General features: G+C 43.4%; 1 protein-coding gene across 1 annotated transcript in view; it reads left to right on the top strand.

The window, feature by feature from the left end:
* Positions 1–1,265: 1,265 nt before the first annotated feature.
* LOC310773422 (transmembrane protein 163a) overlaps positions 1,266–27,393 on the top strand; it is a 66,155-nt gene continuing 40,027 nt past the window's right edge. The window contains exons 1-2 of the mRNA XM_083633300.1: positions 1,266–1,464; positions 5,155–5,274. Of these exons, the coding sequence (XP_083489426.1) occupies positions 1,272–1,464; positions 5,155–5,274 (313 nt within the window). The 5' untranslated portion in view covers positions 1,266–1,271. The remainder of the gene's footprint in view (positions 1,465–5,154; positions 5,275–27,393) is intronic.

The following is a 27,393-nucleotide window of genomic DNA, read 5'->3' as shown; positions in this document are numbered from 1 at the left end:
TTGGATAGATCGGTAAGATTGACATTGTATTGTCCAATGATGAATGAGTCAGACCCTCAACGCTGAATCCAGCTCCACTAGAGAGCCCCCCCAGGGATGACGTATTTTTGTAGTCGGAACGCGGAAGTCTGGGACTTCCGGGTTCTTCACTGTTTCTGCCTATGGGATTTTTGAATGGGTTTTTGGCACGATGCTTCAAATAAGGTCTCTGGGCAACGCAAGCTTAATCAAACGCGAACCAGTGTTCAGCGGGATAATCTTGACACATGAGGACCACTTTTATGAGTGTTTAAGCTTTTACGTGCCATTAAAAGGGTGGGGAATAACGCTTCAATGTTGATTAATTTGTCATAACTTTCCCCTCCATGCAATTGAATGTAACTAAACTAGTATGTTGGTATTAAGTTGATGACAGCATCATCAACATCACGATCGTGCATTCGTGGAATGAGCAACACAGCTAACCGTGTGGGTAGTGCCCCCAATTGTTTTTGCCAAAATCCCCTGCAATATTCTTCTGTTGGTATTCACTCTTGTTTTGAGTTGCTTGGTGGATTGGATGATTCCACTCTCCCACATTAATAAGGAAAAAACAGCACATATTGGCCATTTTTACACTTAATTCATTTTACACTGTAGGGACCTCAGAAGAGTGGAAGATCCATATGCAGCCACAACAGCTTGGCAACTTGGCACCCCAAATTAGGCGCCAATCAGGTACCAGTCACACTGGCACACACCTGCCAGCACTTGAAGCTCAAAACAAGAGTGAATACCAACAGAAGAATATTGCAGGGGATTTTGGCAAAAAAAATTGGGGCGCTACCCACACGGTTAGCTGTGTTGCTCATTCCACGAATGCATGATCCTTACAAGTTGTACTTCGTTGTAAAGGTGACTAATCAGGCTTTCCAACGATATAAAATACAATACCAATTGGTATTATTAAAGGGGAGAAATAATCGACCGAAATAACGTTTCCGAACTTTTTTTGAGGAGTTTATATATAAAGGACCTACACTCCTTTCCCACATGTAACGTTTTTATTTTGAATTCAAAACATGTAAATTTCCGGTCATACTCTGCCTAACTGTAACTGTGGTTGACTTGACGCTGCTGAACCTGCACTCGCTCCGCCAGGCGTCCCTCCTCTCTCTCTCTCTCCCTCCCTCCCCGGTGTGGTCTCTTTCCCTCCCCGCTGTCAGCTCGCACTTGTCGCCTGGGTGTGACATTCTTCGAGCGCTTCCCTTGAGCCGTAACTCAGCGTGAAGATGACGGACCCCACACCGCAGGACACCGCGGTAGTGGACCCCACGGTGGTAGTGGACCCCTGCACGGCGGTGAACGGACAGTGCGAGCAGGCAGCGGACTCCCAACAGCAGCAACCCAAGACAGAAAGTCCGCCTGGAGAAGCTTTCAACATGGACCAGGAGATGAAGATAACAGACAGCATAGAGGACCAAGGTAGGCTGTTGGCAATTAGCCCAAAGTTTAAAACTGCCTAGTTTAGACTGGACTAGTAGCCCGTGGGCAGAGCGCACAGTCCGGTGCGTAAATGCAAGGCAGTGAGTGAGGTAGACTACCATAGTATAGGCTACCAATGGGCCAGCCAGGTAGGCTCTGCTTAGTAACTCCATTCCTGTACATGCAGTGGAAATTAGGCTATTCTTTTTGCTATGGCAAAGCCCTTGCATTTAAAAGTAGGCAATTTGCTACCAAATATTAAACAAGGCAAGACAATGGCTGATGATTGACAGGATATTAAATTTAGGGCTGCAATGAATGATTTTAATGAACGATTATGCTATCTGTGGATTATTTACTCAACTAATCGATTAGTCGTTTGGTCTAGCCTATAAAAAGTCACAAAATTGTGAAAAATGCCAATCACTTGTCTTTTTCCCCAAAGCCCAAGATGACATCCTTTTGTCCTGACCAACAGTCCACAACCCTAAGATAATCAGTTTACTGAGACTAGAAGACTAAAGAAACCAGAAATAGAAATAAATACAATCACATTTAAGAAGCTGGAACAAGAGATTTTTTTTCTTAAAAAATAGTCAAAACGATTCAACGATTATAAAAAATTGTTGCAGATTTTGATTCATTTTCTGTCAATTGACTAATCCAGTGGTTCTCAACCTGTGGTACGGGTACCACTGGTGGTATGCGGGGCTCCCTCCCTCATACTTTCATACAGTTAGGTCCATATATGTATTTGGACATTGGACACATTATTCATCATTTTGGGTCTGTACATCACCACAATGGGCTTGAAATGAAACAATCAAATTCAATATGTGCTTTAACTGCAGACTTCCAGCTTTAATTCGGGGGTATTTACAGCCAAATCAGGTGAATGGTGTATGAATTGGTTGAATATGAGCAGATAATACTGCCCGAAACACTTCAGAATTCATCCTGCTGTTGTCAGTAGTCACATCATCAATAAATGCAAGGGAATCAGGTCTATGAACAGTCATACATGCCCATGCGTGGACATGTATGACTACTGTGAGTTCAATTTCCATTGACAGCTATACACATGCCCATGCGTGGGCATGTATGGCTGAACTGGTTTCCTTGTATTTATTGATGATGCAACTGCTGACAACAGCAGCAGAATACATTCTGAAGTGTTTTGGACAATATTATCTGCTCATATTCAGTCAAATGCTTCAGAACCCATTTGGATGATTGCATGATTATGTTAGTTTGTCCAATTATTTCGGTCCCTTAAAATGTATTGTAATTCCTACACCGTTCACTTGATTTGGATGTAAATACCCCAGAATTAAAGCTGGAAGTCTGCAGTTAAAGCACATATTGATTGTTTCATTTCAAGTCCATTGTGGGATGGTGTACAGAGCCAAAATGATGAAGATTGTGTCCAATGTCCAAATACCTATGGACCTAACTGTATATATGGTGGTAATTTCTGAGGTGGTGCTTGGTGTAAAAAGGTTGAGAACCACTGGACTAATCGACTAATCATTGCAGCTCTACTCTGCGGTCACACATTTCAGTGGTGGCAGATCTCGATTATTTGGTGACCCATCAGATTCTGTCACCTGCCCTGTTATTCTTCTTACCCTAATCCCAACCATCTCACTCCTCATGCCTAAACATAACCAACCTAAGAACACTGCAGGTTACAGCAAAACGTAAACCCCTTCTTTGATGCAGTGGAAATCTGATGCAGATGTATTCTGTTCGCTATGGCAAAGCACTTGCATTCAAAAGTATTCAAACCAAATATTAAACAAGACAATAACTGATGATTGACAGGATATTATTAGGGTCAATATTTGCAGGGTTGGGTAGTATCGGAGTACTAAATGCATACAGTAGGTCTAACTGTGTTGTTACATTACCCTAAAATCACATGTGCTGATTAGACACTTGTGAATATGATGAGCTGATTACCTCTGGGAATAAGCCTGAAACTCACAAGGTCATTTATTTACACAGTGGCAGGTGTATCTTTATACAAGGTGGCACAGAAGAACATGTGCTTGAAATACATTTCCTGACTTGTGTATTTATCAGTGTTTCTTATCTTTACCTTTATACCTCAAATATGTCACATTAATCTGAAAATAATTTAACATAATGAGAATAGGTAACAAATACTATTTATTTTATTATTATTATTATTATTATTATTGTTATTGTTATTGTTATTATTATTATTATTATTATTATTATTATTATTATTATTGGTGATTTTTGCTTGCTGTTCTCCACTCTAAGGATAAAAACCACAAGATAATAATGTGCTAATGTGCCCCCAGCACACCAAAACTGATGTCTGTCCATAAACAATATGGACACAAATGCATTAAGTCAACCAACTGTTGATGTTCTTGTTCACACTTGGGTATTGTGGGAAGGCCACAGGCACACGTAAAAAAATGATGGAATGGAGTTTGATTACTATCAGTTACTTTTGGTTTACTTTGACTAGTCCAAAATCTATATAGTTTAAAGGACATTTCCCTCAATCCACAGAGTACAGACCAGTATACCAGCAACAAGCAGATATTTCAACATGGGTACAACTGTGTTAGTTATCTCACTATAGCAAACATTGTAACATATGTTGACAGTAACTGTAACATCACAAGTGTTTTTGTAATCAGATTACTGTAGTCCTTTAACTGTATAATCTGTTACTTCCCAATCAGGGATAAATAAAAGGTGGCTAAACCATGACCATGTTGCTGATCATCATAAGGCAAACAATCATCAATATAAACAAATAGCAAATATATTGACAGGCCCCATCTTCATCTTCATCTTCTAATTTACACCAGTTTGACATTACTTACTGAAGTATAGATGATTTTCACACAATTGTGTTACTAGGGAACAGTTTGAAACCTATCTTATTTCCTGTCAGCTATTGTTATAGGCAGCAAACACTGCAGCAGGAAGTAAGCTAGGGGCAATTTAGAATGTTTATGTTGTCAAGTTAAAATCATTTATACTAATAAATTGAGCTAATTAAGAGTTGAGGTGAATTTACGCTCTACTAGGTCACTGCTCCTGATCTTGCTATTCATAGTATTCCGATGATGTCGCAAGCCTTTTTCCTACCAATATGGCGCTACAATACACACAGCTCATTGGCTGTAAGTGTCACTTGATTGTAATCACCTGTTAATTGATCACAATCACCTGTTGTTTTCCTACCAAAATGGCCGTGTGGTGATTTAACAGAATTCTATCAATAGAGACACTGCATGAAATAGGCCACGCCCATCACGGGGAAAAGCTCTCCATTCACTCCCATACACCAGCGTCATTTTCCTTGAATTAAACATAGCTAAAAGCTGTTGTGTGGTGGGCTGCGCAGACAACAAATGTAAAAAAATCATCAATTAATGGGGTTTTTTACTCCCGAGTGAAAACAAGGAAGCCATTGAGAATTGGCGAGAAGAAAAATGTGGATATAGCTGTCAAGGAGTGTTCATCTTCCGTATATATGATCTTTGTGTGCAACACGTGACATTGGAGAACGCCAGCATTGGGGGGGAGTTTTTGTTTCCCCCCGTTTTGGGCGTGGTTTTTGAATGATGACGCGCCCCGCAGTGTCTCTATAGCGTCATAGGCTTGTATATTGCTGGTGTCCTGAAATCAGCTTGTCCGCAGGTCTTCTGGAGAGCAGCATGCGACTGAAGCCCCACGAGGCGCAGAGCTACCGCAAGAAGGCCCTGTGGGTGTCCTGGGTGTCCATCGTGATCACCATCGCTCTGGCCATCGCTGCTTTCAGTGAGTAACCTCATGGGCCTGTCCCACTCCTCAAACTCACCGCTATGGCGTCGAGTGATTCTGTCTTATCTTTATTTTAGCTTTTTGAGGGATTTTTTAAGGGGTTCAGTGTCTTGCTAAAGGAAACTTCAGCGCAGTGGATGCTTACTGTTAGGTCTACCAGTTGGACAGTCTCCCTACTCACTTTGCCACCCTGTTGCCTAATTTGACACCCAGCATTGAATCCCAGTGTTAGGTCTGAGAGGGCTGGAGTCTAGGGACATTGATGTTTGAATGAGGCAGTGAGTGCGTTTACATGCACACTAATAAACTGTTTATTAGTGGATTTCTAGAGTTACCTGATTATCAAGTGGTCATGTAAACGACCTCCTTTATCGGATAAAGGCCGTTATCAGTTTATGAGAAAACCGATAAACACCCCTAGGTTACTGCTGAGTCATCAGGTTTATTCATTGCAGTCACATGTCCACTCACAGACTTTTCAGGTGAGTTCCCACCATTTACTAAGTGCATGTAAACGGATATCAGATTATTGCCAGTTACCTGATTATTCCCAGTTATCGGCTTATTGTCTGCATATAAACACACTCAATGCCATTGAGGCCTGAGGCGTGAATGAGGGAGATCGAGGCAACAATTCCACAAAAGAGGTTTATTAGGCTATTGCATGGACATTCCCTTTAACCTCTTAACTGGTGGGTCTGTATAGAACACACAAACAGACGGTACACATAATACATTTATAGAGCGCTATTCATGGTACTCAAAGACACTTTACAAGGGTTTTTTAAAAAGATCAAGGAAACACATGAAAAACATAAAATACACAATACAAATGGTCAAGAATGAGGAAACAACACGTTGAAACCTAATACAGACTACAGTACAATACACACTTATCACAGGTTGAGCAGGTGAGTTCTGAGTAATGATTTGAATGTGGGCAGATTGGTGCAGTCTGATGTGTTTGGGGAGAGAGTTCCAGAGGGAGCGGGCAGCAACGGAGAAAGCTCTGTCACCCCAGCGTCATTATGGATCCCACTGGAGTTTTGGGCAGAACACGCCCTATGCAGCATTCAAGCGCCAGGATTGGCCAGGCAGGTGCCCATGCAGACTGTTCTTAGTAGTGCCTGGTGACGCGAGCTTAGTTCTGAGTAGCGCACCAGGTATTTTCATCTCGCCTCAATCTGATAGCCTATTTGAGGCAAGGTGGTGGACGTGTCATGTCATACAGTATACAGTATATAACGTTAAGTTAGCTGTTATTTTAATTACACTACACTAGCCTGTTCCACGTTATTTGTTTAAAACATTGTGTTTATCCTCAGACAATTCGACTTGAGTGCAAGACTCAAGCCCCATGAGAAAAATGGGTTTTTAACGTTATATTGAAGTTACTGTCCTGCTATTCTTGTATTTTCCCCTTTCTTCATTTAACATTATAGTTCTGAATACTGAATAGCAGGTATTATCTCCTCAATTTTGCCTATGCAGATAGATGCAGATGTCTGAAATGGAATAACATTACTATGATGAATAGGCTAATATGACCTAAAATATATGATCTTTCTCTTCAGAAAGTCTGACTTGATTGGAAGACTCAAACAAAAGAGACAAGGTTTACCTGCATAAATTCAACCCCAAGAAGAGTGATAATATCTCAGAGTTTGCCCATCAGATGCCAGTGCAAATGCCCAGGCATTCATGTTTGATTACAGGGGTGTGGGCATCACAATGCACTTTCTACTGCAATTTATTTATGACTCGTTAACATTTGTGTTATATTGGTTGCATGGTTTAGGAACTCACAAAGACTGTTTGCATTATTGAACAAAGGAAAGGTAGCTTCAGGTGGGCTACATTTTGCATGTTACATTATGGAACGTACGTGACCATTTATTTATTTATTTATTTATTTATTTATTATAGAGATTTAGGCGATGTCTCGTCATAGACACTGGGGTAGCTGGCTGGGGGCATGGTCAGGGTGGGGGAAATCCTCCCATTCAGCATAGTTAGCATTTAGCTGCTAGCCCAGCCCAGGCAGACAGGATTGGGGATTCAACCACCGCAGTAAATGCACATCTGAACAGACGTAGTGTAGAGCCGCAGCACAGGCTTTTGGTGTGTCAGCCCATTGAGATATGGGGGGTGTTACCCAACTTACCAACCCCACCGTCTAGTCTCGCGCTCCAGCCGTAGTAACATTTTGTGGGCGTTCCCACACAGACCGACTGTATCTATGACGTGTGGATGCAGACTGTGTGGGAGATTTGCGCTATGTGTGAGCCTTCTCCTTTGAGAGAGAGCCTGGTGACACAAGGTTAGTGTGAGCCTGAGCTGTCAAAAATGTGACTGGGGCGTATCGGCTGATTCGGCTCGCTCCAGGCCAATCCCGGCGCCTCAATGTTGCGTAGGCGGGTGCAGTGCAGGGCATGTTCTGCCAAAAACTCCAGTGGGATCCATAATAACGCATCACCCCAGGTCCGGCGCTTGGTCCTGAGTGGTGGGGACAAGAGGTTTGCATCAGAGAAGTAGAGGCTACGGGAGAGGGTATGGTGGTGGAGCCGTTCATGAGGTAGGAGGGGGCCTGGTTATGAAGGGCTTTGTGAGTGCGGAGGAGGACTTTGAACTGGATGCGTTGTGGGACGGGGACTCGGGGGGGCAGTGGAGGTTATGGAGGACAGGGGGTGATGTGGTCACGGGAGCGGTTGTGGGTGAGGAGGTGGGATGAGATGAAAGCATGACATTTAGAGCTGCTAAACACAACTCAACACAAATGCATAATAACAAAATCCTCAGTGGGTTTTAAAGGAATTGTACTGAATTACAAAACATACACAAACAATCGATCAGTTGACTGTTGCCACACATGGACAGAGCCTACAAACAAAACTAAGGCATGAAATATTAAGCCACTCACTTCAACATGCACTTAACGCACAAAAGGGCAGAGCAGGCTGGTTGGTGTTGGAGCAAACCGAGAAGTAGTTTCTCCTCCTATTTATGAGACCTCAGGCACCTGTGGCTTGTTGGTGGGTTGGGGGTGTGGTTTTGCTGCCTGACCTGACGAAGAGCCTGCAACGGCTCCAAACGTTGTCTTTTAAAATGCAAAATTAAACAAAACATTGGGAGCTAATTAGTGTTGCGAGTCTTTTTTAATCTTGGGGTGTGGTCCAACGTTAAGGCTCATTGAGGGGCCACAACATAAAAGTAGGATGCCACTAGTGTCCTCTAGAGCAGTGGTTCTCAAATGGGGGTCCGCGGACCCCCAGGGGTCCGTGGCACTTTGCCAGGGGGTCCGCGAAAAGTTTGCAAGTTAAAAATTTTTTTTTTTTTTTTTTTTTTAATTAAAAAATAAAATGCTACATGTTACTTATTCCTTCTCAAACTACTTCCTACATGGTGCTAGTCTATCAAAATATCTTGGCTGTCATTGATTGTGTTGCATAGTGGTTTTCTGTACTGTTGACAAATTGTGATATTGTAAGTCGCTTTGGACAAAACAAAAGTGTCTGCTAAATGACGTAATGTAAATGTAATGTAATAAAAAAATATATATACCGTATATATTTTTTTGCAAAATCTTCATAGTTCAACGAAAATAGTTTATGCTTTAAATCTAAAATGGTTCATGGATTACATTCTAATAACAAACCTATCAAATTAAAAGTCAAGCACGTTACCGTGGAAACAATTAAGCTTAGCCCAAAATCACAAATCAGAATGAGGGGGTCCCCGGTATATTTTCTATCTTGTAAGGGGTCCTTGGCTGAAAAACATTTGAGAACCTCTGCTCTAGAGAGAGAGTGGCGTCAGCGGAGGACCAAAATGCGAGACTCATTAGCCAATGAACAGCCAGGAATGGGTCTCGCGCTACTTTTGCATGCTAAAATAAAGGTGATAATGTACAATTTGATTCAAGGGGGGAAAAACCCTTTCAGAGTACAACACAAACTGTCTATTTTGCTGCAACTCGACATTGCTGCTTAATCTAGGACCTTACTTCCTGGAACGCTTGAGAGTAAAAAATTGGTCCATTGGAGTGAATGGAGATGTCGGGACTCTTCTATCTACACAGCTCTGGATGCCACCAGGAAGTTAGACAAACAGTTACATGTTTATTACAGTGTTTCCTCCAGGATTTCTTTCAGCAGCGGTGGCCGAGGGCCTGAGGGTTGGGGGGGCCGGGGGGTTGGGGGGGTGGGACGGTGTTTAAGCGCATGTCGTACGGCGACGCCGGCCCGGAGAATTGCGCGTATTTACTGTTCTATAACAGTTTGTGCTTTGCACCATTTATTTCTCTATAAAAGTGATGTTATATAATGTAATGTTTGTTTGTAGTATCTGTAACTTCATGCTGCTTTTCTTGGCCAGGTCCCCCCAAAAATATGTGATCTTATTTTGAAGCAGCGGTGGCCAGGATTTAGCAGCGCTGGACCGCCGCTACTAAATGCATATACTGTAGAGGAAACCCTGTATTATAAATCAAACATACCAAAACAGACCAAAGGTCTAACTCCCACGGGTCCACTAGTTCATCTAAAAAGCAAATGCAACCCAAACCTCCATTTCCCAAATCCAAAAAGGAAAACAAATGAGGAAACGACAACCAAAGCTAGGCCAGGGTACCATTCCTGCCTTCTCTCTCCCACTGGCACTTTAAATAGCTGCAGCCTGACCGTGCGCCCCCTGCAGGTGAAGAGTCCATCAGCTAATCAGGAGCCAATCAAAAAGATTGGAGAGAGAGAAGAAAGGGCAGGTTAGAAAGAGCTCAATAAACCCCTTTCACAGCAGCCATTTTGTGTCTCAAGGCAGGGTAAACACAGGTGTAACCAATAGCATGAATGAGGGCCCCAGCTCTGTAACACCTAAATAGACACAATAATGAGGGTTTCGATCTTCAGAAGTTGGAAACCCTCATTAGTGTTTTGCATGCACCTGTGTTTACCCTGCCTTTTTGACACAAAATGGCCCCCGTGAAAGGGTCTCTATTGAATGAAAGTTGGAAGCCATCATTAATGTTATTGGTTACACACCTGTTTACCCTGCACACACACAAAATGGCTGCTGTGAAAAGGGTCTATAAACACCCAATACACAAGGGGTGCATGCCACACAGACATGAAGACTTTCAACAACACACAGACTGCCTGATTATTACACACTTGAAAGCACAGACATCAATACCTTGTCCAGGAAAGTCTCGATGTGTACCTTTGCTTGAAAACAACCTAAAAGTAAATTTTGGTAGAACGTCAAAGCCCAGCATGAATTATATTGTCACAGTTGAGTTCTTCTCCTCCCTTCCCCACTGTTATAGAATACCGCAGGAAGACCTGGATGCTAGCACTTCCGGTGCTAAAAAGTCAATGGGATTTTTGTATGGGGATTCTGGTTAAATCATTGACTGTATATAATAGGGGTGGGAATCACCAGATGCCCACGATACGATACTGAAACGATACTTGAGTCACGATACGATAGTATTGCGATACTGCGATATTTTCGATATTGCGATATATCGATATTGCGATATTGAATATTTCGATATATTGCGATTTCTTACATTTTCAACTGCAAATGATGTCCCCAAAGGAAAACTTTGTCAACATCTGGTTTATATAAGAACAATTTTTCAGTCTGTACATCTGACTTCAACCATTTTATTGCAGCAACATTGTCAAGTAGACAGACCAACAACTTTCATAAAGTCATGTCATAGTTGCATGCACCTGACAAACTGAACTGTTTGTTACAGTCTACTTACAGTCCACCTTAACTGGATGTGTGTGTGGACTACTGTACTTATGTAGTTTTTGCAACTTCACTTCACTTACACAAAACATCTTGTGCAGCCCATTCAGTAACTGGGGAATTTGTAAATTACTGTTATGACAAAACTGTTACTGTTAAAACAAAATGAAAATATGCTACCGTTTGTTTACTGCTGGCCTTGGAACTAAAGTTTATAGTAGCCCGGTGGCCTGGCATGGCCTGCAAAAAAAAAAAAAAAAAAAATTTTTTTTTTTTTTTTTTTTTTTTTTTTTGCAATATCGATACTTGGCGTCCAAATATCGATACAATATCGTCAGGCAAAATATCGCGATACTGTGGTGTATCGATTTTTTCCCCCACCCCTAGTATATAATAGGTTAAATCCATGAAATAAGGTATATGATTAACAAAAGTTCATGATATAATGATAGTTTATGATGTAGCAGCAAGATCATCTTCATAAATGAGGAACGCTTTTTATGATTTTCAAAGCGTAAAGGCTTTTTTAATCATGATTTTCAGAAAACCCTTCAAAAGTCATAAAAGTGGTCCTCATTTGTGAAAATTATCTTGCTGAACACAAAGTTCGCTGTTTCATAAACTTTTGTTAACCACAGACCTTATTTCATGCATCTTCGCTTAGTTAAAATTGGCTAAGTGGGTGTCTGTCTGTGGTGGTGTCAGTCACCATTATGATGTCATCAGTGATGTCATCAGTGACATCACTGATGACATCAGTGATGTCACTGATGTCATCAGTGATGTCACTCGAGCAATTGTGATGTACTGTACATCAGTGATGTAATAAATCCTTCCTGGCATGACATCCCTGCGCTACTCTATTGATCATCATTCAATCACATCAATCTGTGATTCCAGCAGTTATTTTGATTGTGTTGTAATGTAATTTACTGGTGTACCCACCACTTCTCATTAAACCTTGTTTACTGATGTAATTTACTGGTGTACCCAGCCACCACTTCTCATTAAACCTTGTTTACTGCTACTTCAGTCAGTGATTTCCTACATTTCCAAGAATGGCTTTTGACAGCCCCCAGAGAATGAGCCAGAACCTGTTCCATTCAGTAAGTGTAGGCGGAGACTGGAGAGAGCAATATCTATAGCGCTAGTGCTAAATGCCGTTGCCAGTTGAGAAAAACAACTCAAAACACAGCCTGTCTTGCAGTTAGTTGCATTGCATTCTAGTCTATTGTCTGCTTTTGTTGGTCGAGAAGGTCTCATCTTCTACGATGGATATCTCCCTGTATGACTGTTGAACATCTGATGTTTACTGCTGATCTTTTAGATAGTTGACCATTTTTATGCTATCAAATCGTGATGACATCACACTGTCTATACTTGGCCCGTTACATCACCACCACCACGACAACAAAACTGACACAGAAATGCATTTTCTTTTAACAGACAGTGTTTAGTGTGTGTGTGTGTGTTTAGGTGTGGAAATCAGTGCCCCATCATGGGCGGAGTTAAGGGGGGGGCCAGGGGGGCCAGGCCCCCCCAAGTCGTAAAAAAAACAAAAAAAAATGCTCACCATTGTAAATCTCCATCTCACTGTCTGGCTGAATATGATCATACATTTTATATCCACGTTGACAAGAATCACAGGTATCTCTTTGCTAAAGCTGTGACAGGGGGGCCTCTGACAGGGCCTTGCTGCAGCCGCCCCCTCCCTCTGGAATGCTCTCCCCAGTCACATCTGACAGGCCAAAACTCATTGGGCTCTATCGTTGCATCGGCCTATAAACTGCACTTAGTGCCAGGCGCAGCGCAGAGTAGTGGGTGTGGACCAGCGCACTCGATATTTTGGTGTCGCTGCTACAGGCGGCCTTAAGCATTATAACCACGCCTTTTAAGCGTAAAATTATGCACAATCTGCTCATTGGGGAAGTGCAGTAAACGAATCACAAGCTTCCCTTTTAAACTCCAATTCCACGGAGCGATCCAGTCCAGAGAAAAGCCAAGCGCTCTGATCCCCCCCTCCCTTTCATCCCCGTCTGCCTGTCTCCATATATAGGCTATTATTCCATATTATTATGCTTCTCAAACCAATCTAACTGCAGTTTAAATACTGCAAGCATGTAAATACGCTACACCATAGCAAGATCAAAGTGAAAAGAATGTTCTAAACGCATTGGCTAGAAAAATATAGCCTATCCCTATGTCATGATGAGATTAGATTGGTGAAAGTTTGTCCAGAATGATATCGTTTTCTCTCCCCTGCTGCACAGGTAGGATGATGCACATAAATATAGCCTACATTATGTAAAGTCATTGCAGAAATGTGTTTTTATTGTAAAACTAAATGTGAAGTAGGGCCAATTTTTTGGAGCGGACATCACAGTAGGACATGACAGTAGAACCGCGTTACGCTGTCACTCATCTAAATCACGTTAAATCTGCGAGGGATATATATAGCCCCAGAATGACATATATGTTTCACATAGGGTAGGGTTGTGTTTTGATTTCGCGATTTTATTTTGTCCAATATTGAAATGTTCCACAATTGCATGTTGTGTTAAGATAAACATTATTTCGATCTACCACTTACCCTATTTAAGCTGATTTGGTAACTATTTCTTGTCAAACGGATTTGCCTCAATGCATACTGGGAGATTTCACATCTGTGGCTTTGTGCCTGTCTGCTGTCTGATGCGCCAGAGAGAGGGGGGACAGAGAGTGAGATGGCAGAGGAGAGTCCGCGCAATTACGCACAATAATAGAACCTTTTTTCCATCAGTCATTGTGCTTGTCTGATGCACAAGAGAGAGGGAGTGAGAGAGAGAGAGGGGGGACAGAGAGTGAGATGGCAGAGGAGAGCTCCGCGCAACCGCCGCACTGAATAGGCCTGGTTTTGAAAAGCGCTAATCGCTAAATTAACGCCAGGGCGGAAGATATCGTTAGGCCGGTATTTAAGGCCGAAACGCCCATTCTGGCCTATTCTGACACTGCGCCACGCCTCTTTGGCGTAAAGCGCATTTTGGGGCCTAAAACCATGTTGCTATCTTCCCGAGGCAGGCGCAAGGCACATTTTTTTGTGTTTAACACCAGTTTTTGCGCCTAAGGCCTGTGGGAAAATAGGGCCCATTGTCTTTCATACTCATTATGTCATCTTTCCAAAAAAGCCCTTTTCACTGTTGCTTTTGACCTATAATATTTCTCTCTCTCTCCCCCCTCTCTCTCTCATCTATTTTAATATTTTTTCTCTTTATTAAAGCTGTATTTGTAAAGTGTCTTTGAGCACAGTCAAAAGCAACAGTGAACAGTGAAGCACTATATAATATACATTACATTACTAAACATACAATAATGAGTATTAATGTTCTGTAATTCTACTCATATTCTAATATTTCTTATATTTCCATTCTTATACTTATTAAACAATAATTAGAGAGAGTTGTCCAAAAAGTCAGTGACTACTAGTCAAGACAAGTGAGCACTCTCAAAAAAAAGTTCAAAAGCTACGGTGCAAGGCGCAAACAATATACAACAAACAGAAAAGCCAGCACTCAAAGTAAATCCTTTTGGTTGTTTTTAATACCTTCAGTAGGGCGGCTGTAGCTCGGGGTGGGGCGGGTCGTCCACTAATCGCTTTGGATAAAAGAGATCGGTGGTTCGATTCCCGGCTCCTCCAGTCTGCATGTCGAAGTGTCCTTAGGCAAGACACTGAACCCCAAATTGCTCCCGTTGGTAACCTGCCGCCATCGGTGTGTGAATGGGTGAATGTACCTACTGACTGTAAAGCGCTTTGGATAAAAGCGCTATATAAATGCAGGCCATTTACCATTTACCATTTTTTACCAGTAGCAGCAGTGACATCAATGGACGCACGTTTCGGCACAAGCCTTCCTCAGCATTGTGAGACCAATGTATGACAATGCTGAGGAATGCTTGTACCGAAACGTACGTCCATTGATGTCACTGCGGCTACTGAAGGTATTAAAAACAACCAAAAGGATTTACTTTGAGTGATAATTAGAGAGAGACCATGATGATACCAGCTTTAAAATGAGATATTCCTCTAAATCTGGCTTCAAACGGGCAAAATTTCAAATGTAAAACTGATTTTTTTTGTCAAATGTCTGTCTCCTGCAGAAGTGCCCCCCCCCCAAAGCTAAAAGTCAAACTCTGCCTATGTGCCCCATTCAGTTTGACAACAGACTGTTGATTACCAGCCACGACAGCGTTGCTACTATACATACCACTCATCAGTCGTGACAAGCCGCGCGTGTGTGTGTGTGTGTGTGTGTGTGTATGTGTATGTTTGTGTGTGTGTGTAGCTGACTGTAGCTGGAACTACTCCATAGTACTTTGCCAGGTGTTTATCTGTCTGTCTGTGGACAGATTTTGTGAACGTGAAAGTATTAAACCGTGCAAGATGCAGTCACAAAACTTTACAGATATGTAGTTGACATCAAAATGAAGGCCGAGTTTGAAAATGGGCTTCATCCCCCCCCACACCCACATTGACCCGCCCAACCACACACACACACACACACACACACACACACACACACACACACACACACCTTTTACGCCTCTGTCGGTTTCGTTTGCGAGCGTCGTGCCTGGTGTGATGGTCTCTAGTTGAAAACTGTCATTGGAGGAAATGGAGCCTCTGACTGACAGTGTAAGAACAATCTGTCATCCATGCTGGTGCCAACAGGAAGTATGTGCAGACTGCAGAGTGCAAGCTATTGCAGAAGCCTCTCTCATTTATGGGTCTAACAGTAGCACTATTGCCTCCACTGTAGCTTCTTATTTATGGGTCTCACAGTAGCACTATTGCCTCCACTGTAGCTTCTTATTTATGGGTCTCACAGTAGCACTATTGCCTCCACTGTAGCTTCTTATTTATGGGTCTCACAGTAGCACTATAGCCTCCACTGTAGCTTCTTATTTATGGGTCTCACAGTAGCACTATAGCCTCCACTGTAGCTTCTCGTTTATGGGTCTCACAGTAGCACTATAGCCTCCACTGTAGCTTCTTATTTATGGGTCTCACACAGTAGCACTATAGCCTCCACTGTAGCTTCTTATTTATGGGTTTCACAGTAGCACTATAGCCTCCACTGTAGCTTCTTATTTATGGGTCTCACAGTAGCACTATAGCCTCCACTGTAGCTTCTTATTTATGGGTCTCACAGTAGCACTATACCCTCCACTGTAGCTTCTTATTTATGGGTCTCACAGTAGCACTATAGCCTTCACTGTAGCTTCTTATTTATGGGTTTCACAGTAGCACTATAGCCTCCACTGTAGCTTCTTATTTATGGGTCTCACAGTAGCACTATAGCCTCCACTGTAGCTTCTTATTTATGGGTCTGACAGTAGCACTATAGCCTCCACTGTAGCTTCTTATTTATGGGTCTCACAGTAGCACTATAGCCTTCACTGTAGCTTCTTATTTATGGGTCTCACAGTAGCACTATAGCCTCCACTGTAGCTTCTTATTTATGGGTCTCACGGTAGCACTATAGCCTCCACTGTAGCTTCTTATTTATGGGTCTCACAGTAGCACTATAGCCTCCACTGTAGCTTCTTATTTATGGGTCTCACACAGTAGCACTATAGCCTCCACTGTAGCTTCTTATTTATGGGTCTCACAGTAGCACTATAGCCTCCACTGTAGCTTCTTATTTATGGGTCTCACACAGTAGCACTATAGCCTCCACTGTAGCTTCTTATTTATGGGTCTCACAGTAGCACTATAGCCTCCACTGTAGCTTCTTATTTATGGGTCTCACAGTAGCACTATAGCCTTCACTGGAGCTTCTTATTTATGGGTCTCACAGTAGCACTATAGCCTTCACTGGAGCTTCTTATTTATGGGTCTCATAGTAGCACTATAGCCTCCACTGTAGCTTCTTATTTATGGGTCTCACAGTAGCACTATAGCCTCCACTGTAGCTTCTTATTTATGGGTCTCACAGTAGCACTATAGCCTCCACTGTAGCTTCTTATTTATGGGTCTCACACAGTAGCACTATAGCCTCCACTGTAGCTTCTTATTTATGGGTCTCACAGTAGCACTATAGCCTTCACTGTAGCTTCTTATTTATGGGTCTCACAGTAGCACTATAGCCTCCACTGTAGCTTCTTATTTATGGGTCTCACAGTAGCACTATAGCCTCCACTGTAGCTTCTTATTTATGGGTCTCACAGTAGCACTATAGCCTCCACTGTAGCTTCTTATTTATGGGTCTCACAGTAGCACTATAGCCTCCACTGTAGCTTCTTATTTATGGGTCTCACAGTAGCACTATAGCCTCCACTGTAGCTTCTTATTTATGGGTCTCACAGTAGCACTATAGCCTTCACTGGAGCTTCTTATTTATGGGTCTCACAGTAGCACTATAGCCTTCACTGGAGCTTCTTATTTATGGGTCTCACAGTAGCACTATAGCCTTCACTGGAGCTTCTTATTTATGGGTCTCACAGTAGCACTATAGCCTCCCAAGATGTGCTCATTTCCAGCCGCACCCATCTGTGGAAGCCTATCAGAATCAGAATCAGAATCAGAATCACTTTTATTGCCACAGTATGCAAGTTACATACGAGGAATTTGTCTTAGTGTCTGTATGCAGCGTAGCGGTTACATCAATATACAGAGATAAGAAGTAGGAAGATAACTAACGGCAATCGCAAGGTTGCAAGTGCAATCAAATCAAATCGAGTCAATATATACAATATGTACATGAGTGGTGAAGTGTTCTGTGGATGATAAATATGAATTTACGTTGGATTTACATGAGATTTACAGACTGAGTTAAATATACGTTAAATAGGCAGTGGATTTACATGAATTTACAGTCAGAGTTAGATAAGAGTTTACATTGAATGTACATGAAATGTACAGGCTAAGTTAAATAGGCATTAATGTGCAGGGAATTTACATCAATTTACCAGTCCCAGTTAGACAGGCATTAAATTAGATACAGTATGAGTTCCAGTTTTATGGGGGGGGGAGTTCAGTTGAGTTTAGGAGGAGGTAGTGAGTGTGTGTGTGTGTGTGTGTGTGGGGGGCGGGGGTTGTTTGTGAGGCCCTTGGCGGAAGGGGTTTCTGGGCCTTGTTGGTGAGGCTGATGGCGGTTGGGAAGAAGCTGGTCTTGTGGCGGGTGGTTCTGGTCTTGGCAGACCTCAGTCTCTTGCCGTGGGGGAGTGTCTTAAAGAGTTTGTGGCCAGGGTGGGAGGGTGGGAGGGTGGGAGGGGTCAGCCATGATATCGCATGCATAATTCAAATGGTAATAATGTAATATGTAAAATGTAATCCTACATTTAAATTTAGATTTCCCACCTGTATGTGCAGTTTTTAGCTCAAAATTCAAATCCAAATTCAATAACGTAATTTTTTGCATTTTACATTTCCTATACTCAGAGATTTGCACGCTTTATTTGTCGCTTTATTCAAATGATGATGCAAATTGGAAAATAAAATGAATTAATTTTCCAAAATCTGCATAGATACGTTTGTCTCATAGCTTACACTCATATGAATCTGATACATTTGTCTCATAGCTTACACTCATATGAATCTATTTGTTACCCGATACCTGTATTATAATTGCTGGAAGTTTCAACAATTTCCTGGCCAACTGGTTTTTGGCTATTTTTACTGTTGCATGAGTGCGACCAGGAAGTATTTTCTGCGTAACAGGCAGTCACATTAAAGTCGAACTGAACCTGTTCGTCACGTGCATAATGAGTCCGTTTCAGACTGAAAACATAGTTTGTCTAAGATGACAGGTTGAGAGGCGGGTCATAGTATCATGTCGATGATTTTATTTGACAATTCTGGGGACTGGATTGGGCTTTGGCCAATCCTGGCGTGTTCCGCCTCCAAATCGAGTGGGATTCAGTGTGTTGTGGCGCTCCCCTCGGGAAGAGCCTTTTGACGGGAGGAGTGGAGCTCAGCGACCCGCAGGCAGCCAGCTGCCTTCGTGTTGCCGAGTGGAGAGTGCAGCACGTCGGCCTGGAATCTCCGAAGATTGGCTGGGGGTGTGGTCAGGGTGGGGTAAATCCTCCCATTCTATCCATTCAGCAGAGTAAGTATAGCTGCTAGCCCAGCCCAGGCAGACACGATCAGGGATTCAACCACCGCAGTAAATGCACATCTGAATAGACGTCTTGTGTTCTGCTCTAGAATCCCCAAAACTGTAGTTAGAGCCGCAGCACCTTCCTTTGGTGAGTCAGCCCATTGAGATATATGGACGGTTTTACCCCACTCGCGTGCCAGCCGTATAACATGTTGTGGGCGTTCCCACACATGCCGACTGTCTCTATTGGAGAACGCCAGGATTGGAAGGGGGGGGGTGGGGGTTTAGGCGTGGTTTCTGAATGATGACGCGCTCCGTCCGCAGTGTCTCTACAGTATATGACATCCATACAGGGTTAGTAGTATACAGCAATTAATATATTACGCACTGGTATCGGATCGGTACTCGGTATCAGCTGATAGGCAAATTGACTTATCGGAATCAGTATCGGGATGGAAAAAAGGGTATCGGAACACCTCTAATTCCCAGTTCAACCACAGTCCTATGTACTATGTACTATGTACAGTCCTATGTACTGTAGGTGTAATGTCTTGCTCGCGGGCATCTCAATGGACAGAGCATGACTCATTCATTTCTGCACCTAACGGGATTTGAACCACTGACTTCCCGCCCACCAGCCCAGGTTTGCAGCAAAGAGACTGTGAACTCTCTCTCCGTCAGTTGCTCTATTCTACGCAAAAATAAACAAATAATAAAATAAAATAAAAATCATCTAATACTTGTACAGTGTCACATTCTCCTGTGGAAAACAGAAAGAATAAGTTTGAGCATCCAGCGGGGGAGTCTTTGTTACAAACTATTGCATTTTTCCCTTTTTGTTAAACCTCCCTCAGGCGTGTGAAGGATGAGACCCTTGTGCAGATGACTCAGTCTGGGCTTAGTCTGCCTGTGCAGATGACTCAGTCTGGGTTTAGACTGTGAACAGACAGACTGCCTCTCACACTTTGACACACCCCTTTACATCTTCTCACTGGGATTTGTTATAGCCTCGGAAAATGACTCCCTTCACAATTAGTTTCACCACATTTGCTTTCAAGCCAGTTAGACCTGCTCAAATTTGGAGAGAAATTCAAATATCTGAACTAACTCTGTGTTGGCACCCACATTTGAGGGCATTTTGTCCAAGTGTCCGGTTCAAGGGGTACGGTGGTGCAGTGGTAAGTGCTGTCGCCTCACAGCTCGAAGGTCCTGGGTTCGATTCCCACTTGGGGACACCTGTGGGCGCTGGAGTTGTGACCCCCCCATATCTTCAGTGCCTACTGCCCAGGTGGGCTATCTCGTCGAAAGGGCCTTTCTGTGTGGAGTTTGCATGTTCTCCCCGTACCCCCCAGGGGGTTCCTCCATACATAACCCCCCACTAAAAACATGCAGAAGATCGTCATCCGACCAGTGACGACAACGTCTGAAGTTGGTCCAATGATGGTCCAATGAAGGTCCCCGGGCGCTGGAAAGAAATAGCGACCACTGCTCCTGGCCTGCCCCCTGGAGGAAAGGACAAGCCTGGATGGGTCAAACGCAGAGGACATATTTCACCGGCCACCGTCAGCATGAGTGTATGTAGTGGCCGTGGCCGCATGCATGTGTTGTTGTGTGTTCGTGTGACAATAAAGACGGGCTGCCGTCTGAAATCGTGTTTAATCGTGTTTCATGAAGTATCTCGGATCGACGTTTAGTTTTGTCCAATAGATCCGTCGTCGACATGAAACACTGCAATGTTGAACTGACGCGGCTTCTTCCTCTGCAGTAAGTGCAGATTCAGCGTGTGATAGGAGATGCATAAGTGAGGAGGACAGGCTTTGCTGCAGCACAGCCTGTCCTCCTCAACATGAGTTTACACATGAGCAGAAATATGAGGTGAGAGTTCCCCTCTGCTGCTGCTGAGGGACAGGACCCGGCTCACACGAGTTAAAGCCAAAGGTGTCATGTCTTTTCATTTTGATGATTTGTTTCCAAATACGGTTTTAACTTGACAACATAAACATTCTATATTGCCCCTAGCTTACTTCCTGTTGCAGTGTTTGCTAATACAATAGGACAGGAAATAAGCTCGGTTTAAAATTGTTCCCTAGCAACACAATTCAGTGAAAACTGGTGTGACAATAGGTGTCTCCAGGACCACATTTTGCCATGATGACACGCACGCACGCACGCACACGCGCGCACGCACACACACACACATGCACACGCACACGCACACGGTAAAAACAAATGTCTACATTAAACATCTTGGATCATAATTGTATGTATATAAATAGAGGGCATTTGGATTCCTATAATAGGGCGTATAATCCACATTGCATTGCATATCATTGCATAACACATATTGCCTCATCTTGGTCATCAATGAAACCCTGCGCTACTTGCAGATCAGTCACAGAAATGAGCAGTGGAAGATGTGAATGAGGATAAGGCTGAGTCTGTGTGTAAGATACACCGATATACCTTGCAGTCGCTCTGGACCAGTGTCATTATTACCCACACTGATCATTATGTCATTTCCATTTGACGCCATCTTCAGAAAAACAGAATGGGGTGAAGAAAAAGCTTTGGTTCAATAATTGGAGTCGGCGTTTCAGGATGAAATTAAAACGAGGAACTCTAAGTTAAGTTGAGCCTTTCAGGTCATGGTGGAGATTTAGCAGAGCGAGCCAGTTGCAGTGACGTGGTTGGAAGACGGAGAGATTGTGTTTTGAAAATCAGAGCAGAGCCTCTTCCTGAGGCCAATCTGTGTTATTTCAAAGTAATTCAAACATTTCACCAACTTCCTGTTCTGATGAGGAAAGGCTTGCTTCACTGATAGCTACCTTCCTTCCTTCTCTTTATTATGTATGTACAGTATGTGAGTGTGTGTGTCTCCACCCTGGTTCATAGTTACCATAGGCTTGATATGTTAAATGCATTCCTCTCTGATAGAAGTGAATTTCTTGCAAATGAGAGGTTAACACTGTATCATTCTGTTGCATAGTTTTGCAGCAACCAATAGACTGTATAAAAATATGGACGTAGCCACTGTGACGTCACCCATTGGTTTTGGACTCCACAGCGCCACCTGCTATTGGTCTGTGATTGGCGAGCTCTGCGATAACTGTAACTGCTCCACCCCCTCTGCCAATCTGGGGAAAGCCGTAGACTAGCACCATGCTTCCTCCGACACATGCACAGTTGCCAGCCGCTTGTTTTCACCTGACAGCGGGGGGGAGCGTCACCGGCAGGACATAGCATGTGGGATAATCACGCTATTCCTCACACCATTTGCCGTCCGCCCCGAACAGGCACCCCGAACGGCCAGAGGAGGCGCTAGTGCATTTTCCCATGAACTTCTACGCAATCTGCCCCAAGGAACTACAGCTTTTGGTACTTCCGCATTGGCATCATTTTTCAGACCCCGAGGCTGGGGCTTGGCAGCAACACAAACAGTATGTGTTACACAAATGAAGCGTGACTTATTGCTCAGAGATGGAAGGCTCCTCCTACTCTGCCTTTTGAACAATTGGCCATCTTCAGCTGTGGACCTGGCTGTCATGGAGATGTCGGTGGCCCGTATGGATGGCGATAAGGTGGAACATATTATTTATTGAAGCTGTGCTATCACCATGATAGCTAGGTCGCGGTTGTCTTTTTTTGCTGGGTGGTTGAGACTGTTGGCTTGTTGATTCTGCCTGTGTCAATATGATCTGTTCAACATGGGTTCTTCTGTGAGGGTTGTGTTTTGTGTTTATAGTCCTGCGAGCTACTATCTTTGTGAGTTTGTGAGTGGGGGGTTTGTGCGGGGAGGGAGGTTATGTTCTGAGTGTTTTTTTATGTTTTTCTTTCTTTCTTATCTAAAAAAAATGTAATCCATACATTTTTTTGAAAAAAACAAACAAACAAATGAAGTGTGATCCTCCTGATGTTAGAACGAACAGCCTTCCTCTCTCTCATATCACCCGTGACTTTCTCTTCTCTTTGCTTGACTGGAAATAAGCGCTCCTTAGCAAACAGCTCCCCGAACATGCAGTACCTTTCACCCATCAACACAATGTGCCATCAAACTTATAGCAAGTTTATCCAAGCAGCAGAGGACACATAATTCTCTAATCTCTCTGTAAATGTCACTGGTGCATAGGGAACAAGCCTGGGTGAATGTTAAATATGACAGCAGCAATGTTTTCAGAGTGTCGTATAGTTAATGAATACATTTCCAGTCTGGGCAGAGACAATAGTATAGATTGTGTTAGTGTGATGCTAACACTGCCTGGTCATGGTATAGATTCTATATCATAACCAGGCAGCGTTAGCATCACGTTCTATCCTCAACTTTTGACCTTTTTTTTGGATCAAGTTCTTTCAGATTTCTCTCCCATTTTCGCCCCAGTTGTACTTGGCCAAGTCCCCCTGCTGTCCCGGTTGTTGCTTCACCCCCTCAGATCTGGGCAGAGTTGTAGACTAGCACATGCTTCCTCTGTTACATGTGCAGTCGCCAGCTGCTTCTTTTCGTGTTTCACCGGCAGGACATAGTGCGTGGGAGGATCACGCTATTCCCACCAGTTCCCCTCCCCCTGAACAGGCCAGAGGAGGCACTAGTGCACCAACCAGTCCAGGACACATCATACCCTTAATCCGGCTTCCCACCCACAGACACGGCCAATTGTGCCTGTATGGATGCCCGGCCAAGCCAGAGATAACACTGGGGCTCGAACCTGCGACCCTCATATTGGTAGGCGGGGAATCTACCGCTGCACTACCCGGATACTTTCTGAGTGCTATTATATACTTGGACAGCATCTTGATAATTCTCTCTTCCACAAAAAGTAATATCACAAAGTAAACCACGCAAAACAAACTGCATTTAATCAAACTGACAAGAGACGAAGAAAGCACACTCATAGAAAACAACTAGAACAAAGCAACACAAACACACCAGCAGTGTTTTGTGAAACGTTCCATCACTGCTGACCTGAATTATAGAGAGGGAATGAGTCAAGCTAATTTGAACATTTTTCTTACTCTACAATGTTTGAGAGAGAGAGAGAGAGAGAGGGGTAAATATTACTTCATAAATACTATATTAATATCACCATACAAATTACTCTCTCTGTCTTGCCTAAATACTTTGAGTCACAGACTAAGGCCTAATGTCCACCAGCTCCGGAACAAATGCGGTACGGTTGCAAACAGACCCACACTCATATAATCTGGGGGGATGCCCGGGGGGGATCATTAAAGTCTTTCTGATTCTGATTCTGATTCTGATCTGTCAGACACATGCGGGATCTGACAAAAATAGAACAGCATGTATCGCCCATCAATTAACATGGGCGAGAGTCTGATCCTCCCCTCAGAGAACATAATAGACAGCTGCCCTCCCCCTCCAATTATTATTGCCATTATTACTATTATTGTTGTATGTTCCACTCGGGGATAAAAACAAGTTCCAAAAATGTTGTAAACATCTTACTCCTATAATCTTTGAGATTTTAAAACATGTTTTTCCTTCTTTTTCAAATATCGCCTTTTAAACATCTTGATCCACTCTGAAGGACTTTTAATCTTTTTTTAAAAACACATCTTTATTATAACTAGCAGGATACCCGCCCCGTGCAGTGTAGTAAATGTTGTGTTCTCGGCACATTATTCAACCTGTATGGACCGTGTGCTGCAGGCTGGCCAGTGCGGACAGACAGTTCCCCAGCCCCATAAATGTCGTAAAATTCGTCGGAAATAGCTCCCTAACAGATACAAAAACATGAGCATAATATGTGTTTCATGTACATACAAAAAACTGCCACGATCGGATTTGTGAAACACGCATTTAAAAAATCACGATCTCCTTCTCCCTGGAACTGCCGGTTTCTCCTCTGACAGCTCACCTCACTCGCCTCAACAGGCTGCAGGAGCTCCACCCTCTGGCTGATTCGTGCGGGGGAGGCTGCGCAGCTGCGCACGGCGCAGCCTTGTGCAGCATGGCAAGTTGTGCATTTTCTTCTCTCTGATTTACCCCCTCACGCCGCGCCTCCCCTCAAGTCGTCTCGCACCTTCAGGGGAGGTGCGCGCCACACTTTGAAAACTAAACTTGGACTAAAGCTAAAGCTGGACTAAGCTGATCATCATCACATCATTCCAGATTGTGCCATATATTGATCAAAGTAGACTGAATTGTAATACACTGAAGTTTACAAAATATCAGGGACACTCTTTTCATGATTTGGTCCCAATAGAGCAGATTTGGTGCTCTATTGGGAGCCAGTTAAGGAACAGGCACCCCGACCGACCAGAGGAGGCACTAGTGCAAGTTCTGAATGTATTGAAGTTTTTGGGGGACAGTGGAAGGGAGGCCAGATGCTGTTTCAGTTGTCTGGACTGTAAGTTATGAAGGCATGGAGGGTCAGCCGAAGTCGTGTAATATTAAGGAGCTGAAAAAAGGGTGTTTTGGTGGTGATGTTGATGTGTGACTTGAAGGAGAGGGTGGGATCCAGAGTGACGGAGGAGAGGTGGAGGGAAGATGATGATGATTTCTCATTGATTGCAGTTGAGTTTGAGGAAGCTTCTGTTCATCCAGGTTTTTATTTCAGTGAGGCAAAGAAATCCAAAGAAAAGTACAGTGCTGCATGTTTGGTCCTGGGCCTCAGTGGGACTCACCCTGTTACTGCTGTGCTGTGCTGCATCAACAGAGCTACACAGGTCCTAGACTCAGCCCTCAGTCTTAATCCGTTTCACTCCTGTAAGACTGAGAATATTACAATTTAAATCTTTGCATAACGTTAGGTGGCGCTTTTGGAAGCCTTGCATCGGAGAACCAATCATGAGTGTTGTGGGCGGGCCTGCTTTCTGGGGGCAGGGACGCTAGAACCGGTGTCTTGCAAAACATCGCCGCGTTTGCGGAGAAACATATTAATCACTTAGAAACAAACATAACCTGTTAATAGGACGTGTTTCATCCGGCCCCGGTGGCTAGAGGTCTTTTCCCCAGCGATAAACCCGACTCCCGAGGCTAACGTTACAGAGCCTGCTGATGACTCACAGTAGCAAGCGGACCACTTCCGGGTAGGAAACATTATTGTAAAATAAACAACAGCTATAAATTTTGTTTGGAGCATATCAGCTTCATGCTCTGTGTTAGGACTATGATAAATGGCATTGCCGCTACCAAATAAAATTCTAATAATAAATTGTAGGCGTGTCTGCTGCCGGCCGTTCTCGCCGGGCTCGGACAGACAGTTTCTGACAGTGAAATTCCCAGACGTTTGGTGGCGCAGCTCACCAAACGTCTGGGAGCCGAGACTACACAGGTCCAGGCCTGTGTGGCAAAACTGGCTCAACGACCAATCAGAACCAGCCAAACGAGCAATAAAACCAGCCCAATACCAGTCAACTCAAAATATGCCTTTGCCAGCCAAACCATATACAGTACACTGCTTTTAAAGTCCACCAGCATTGGTATTATTGCCAAAAGTATTATAATATCAACAAACTAACACCATAAATGTTTAGTGCGCTAACATTAAGAGCGGTTTTCCCGAAACAGTTGTTTCACCTATAGGTCCTAAAACAACTTTGTAGATACAGTGTATTATCATAAATGAAATAGATAGACCAGTAGTTCTCACCCTTTTTGTAGTTTCAGGGATCTACTGTCCATACTGTAGATTAACTACTATAACTTGAACAGTGAAGAGTGTGAAACCTATGAACAGAATAGTCTATTCTTATTCTCATTGGGTTCTCTTCTAGTCAATTAAATAATAGTGAAACTAAAATATTCCCCATTTTTCTGTGGACCCCCTGGAACTATTTCTAGATATTATTCATGCAAAATAGGTCTACCCAACCAGCGGACAAAAACCGCAGCAACACTCCAAAAGTAGCCCAATTCTGCGGGAAACCAGCAGACCTGGCAACGCTGCACTGGTCCACTGAACATGACATTGTGTCTGACCACCATAGTAGATGAAGGTTGCTCTGTTTGGCTCCATGGCGGCTGTAAGTCTCCATGAGGACCCTGTAGTCTCTCCACCACCTGCTGCTGTTCCCGTGACATGTCTGCTCTACACTACATGATGACACACTGATTGGGGTAATGCACACGGTAAAACATTAGCATTATGCAAACATGAGAGAGCAGCTGTGACTTCCAGTGTGTGTGTGTGTGTGTGTGTGTGTGTGTGTGTGTGTGTGTGTGTGTGTGTGTGTGTGAATTTTCTTATTGACATGCAGGTGTAGCTCTGGTAAGCCTCACGTTAGCACACAAAAGTAAATATGGGGGGGGGGGGGCATTTCCATGGGACCC

Source organism: Poromitra crassiceps, assembly GCF_964638095.1.
Source record: "Poromitra crassiceps genome assembly, chromosome: 3".
In the NCBI taxonomy this organism is placed as follows: domain Eukaryota; kingdom Metazoa; phylum Chordata; class Actinopteri; order Beryciformes; family Melamphaidae; genus Poromitra; species Poromitra crassiceps.
This window is presented reverse-complemented; position numbering and strand designations above follow the sequence as displayed.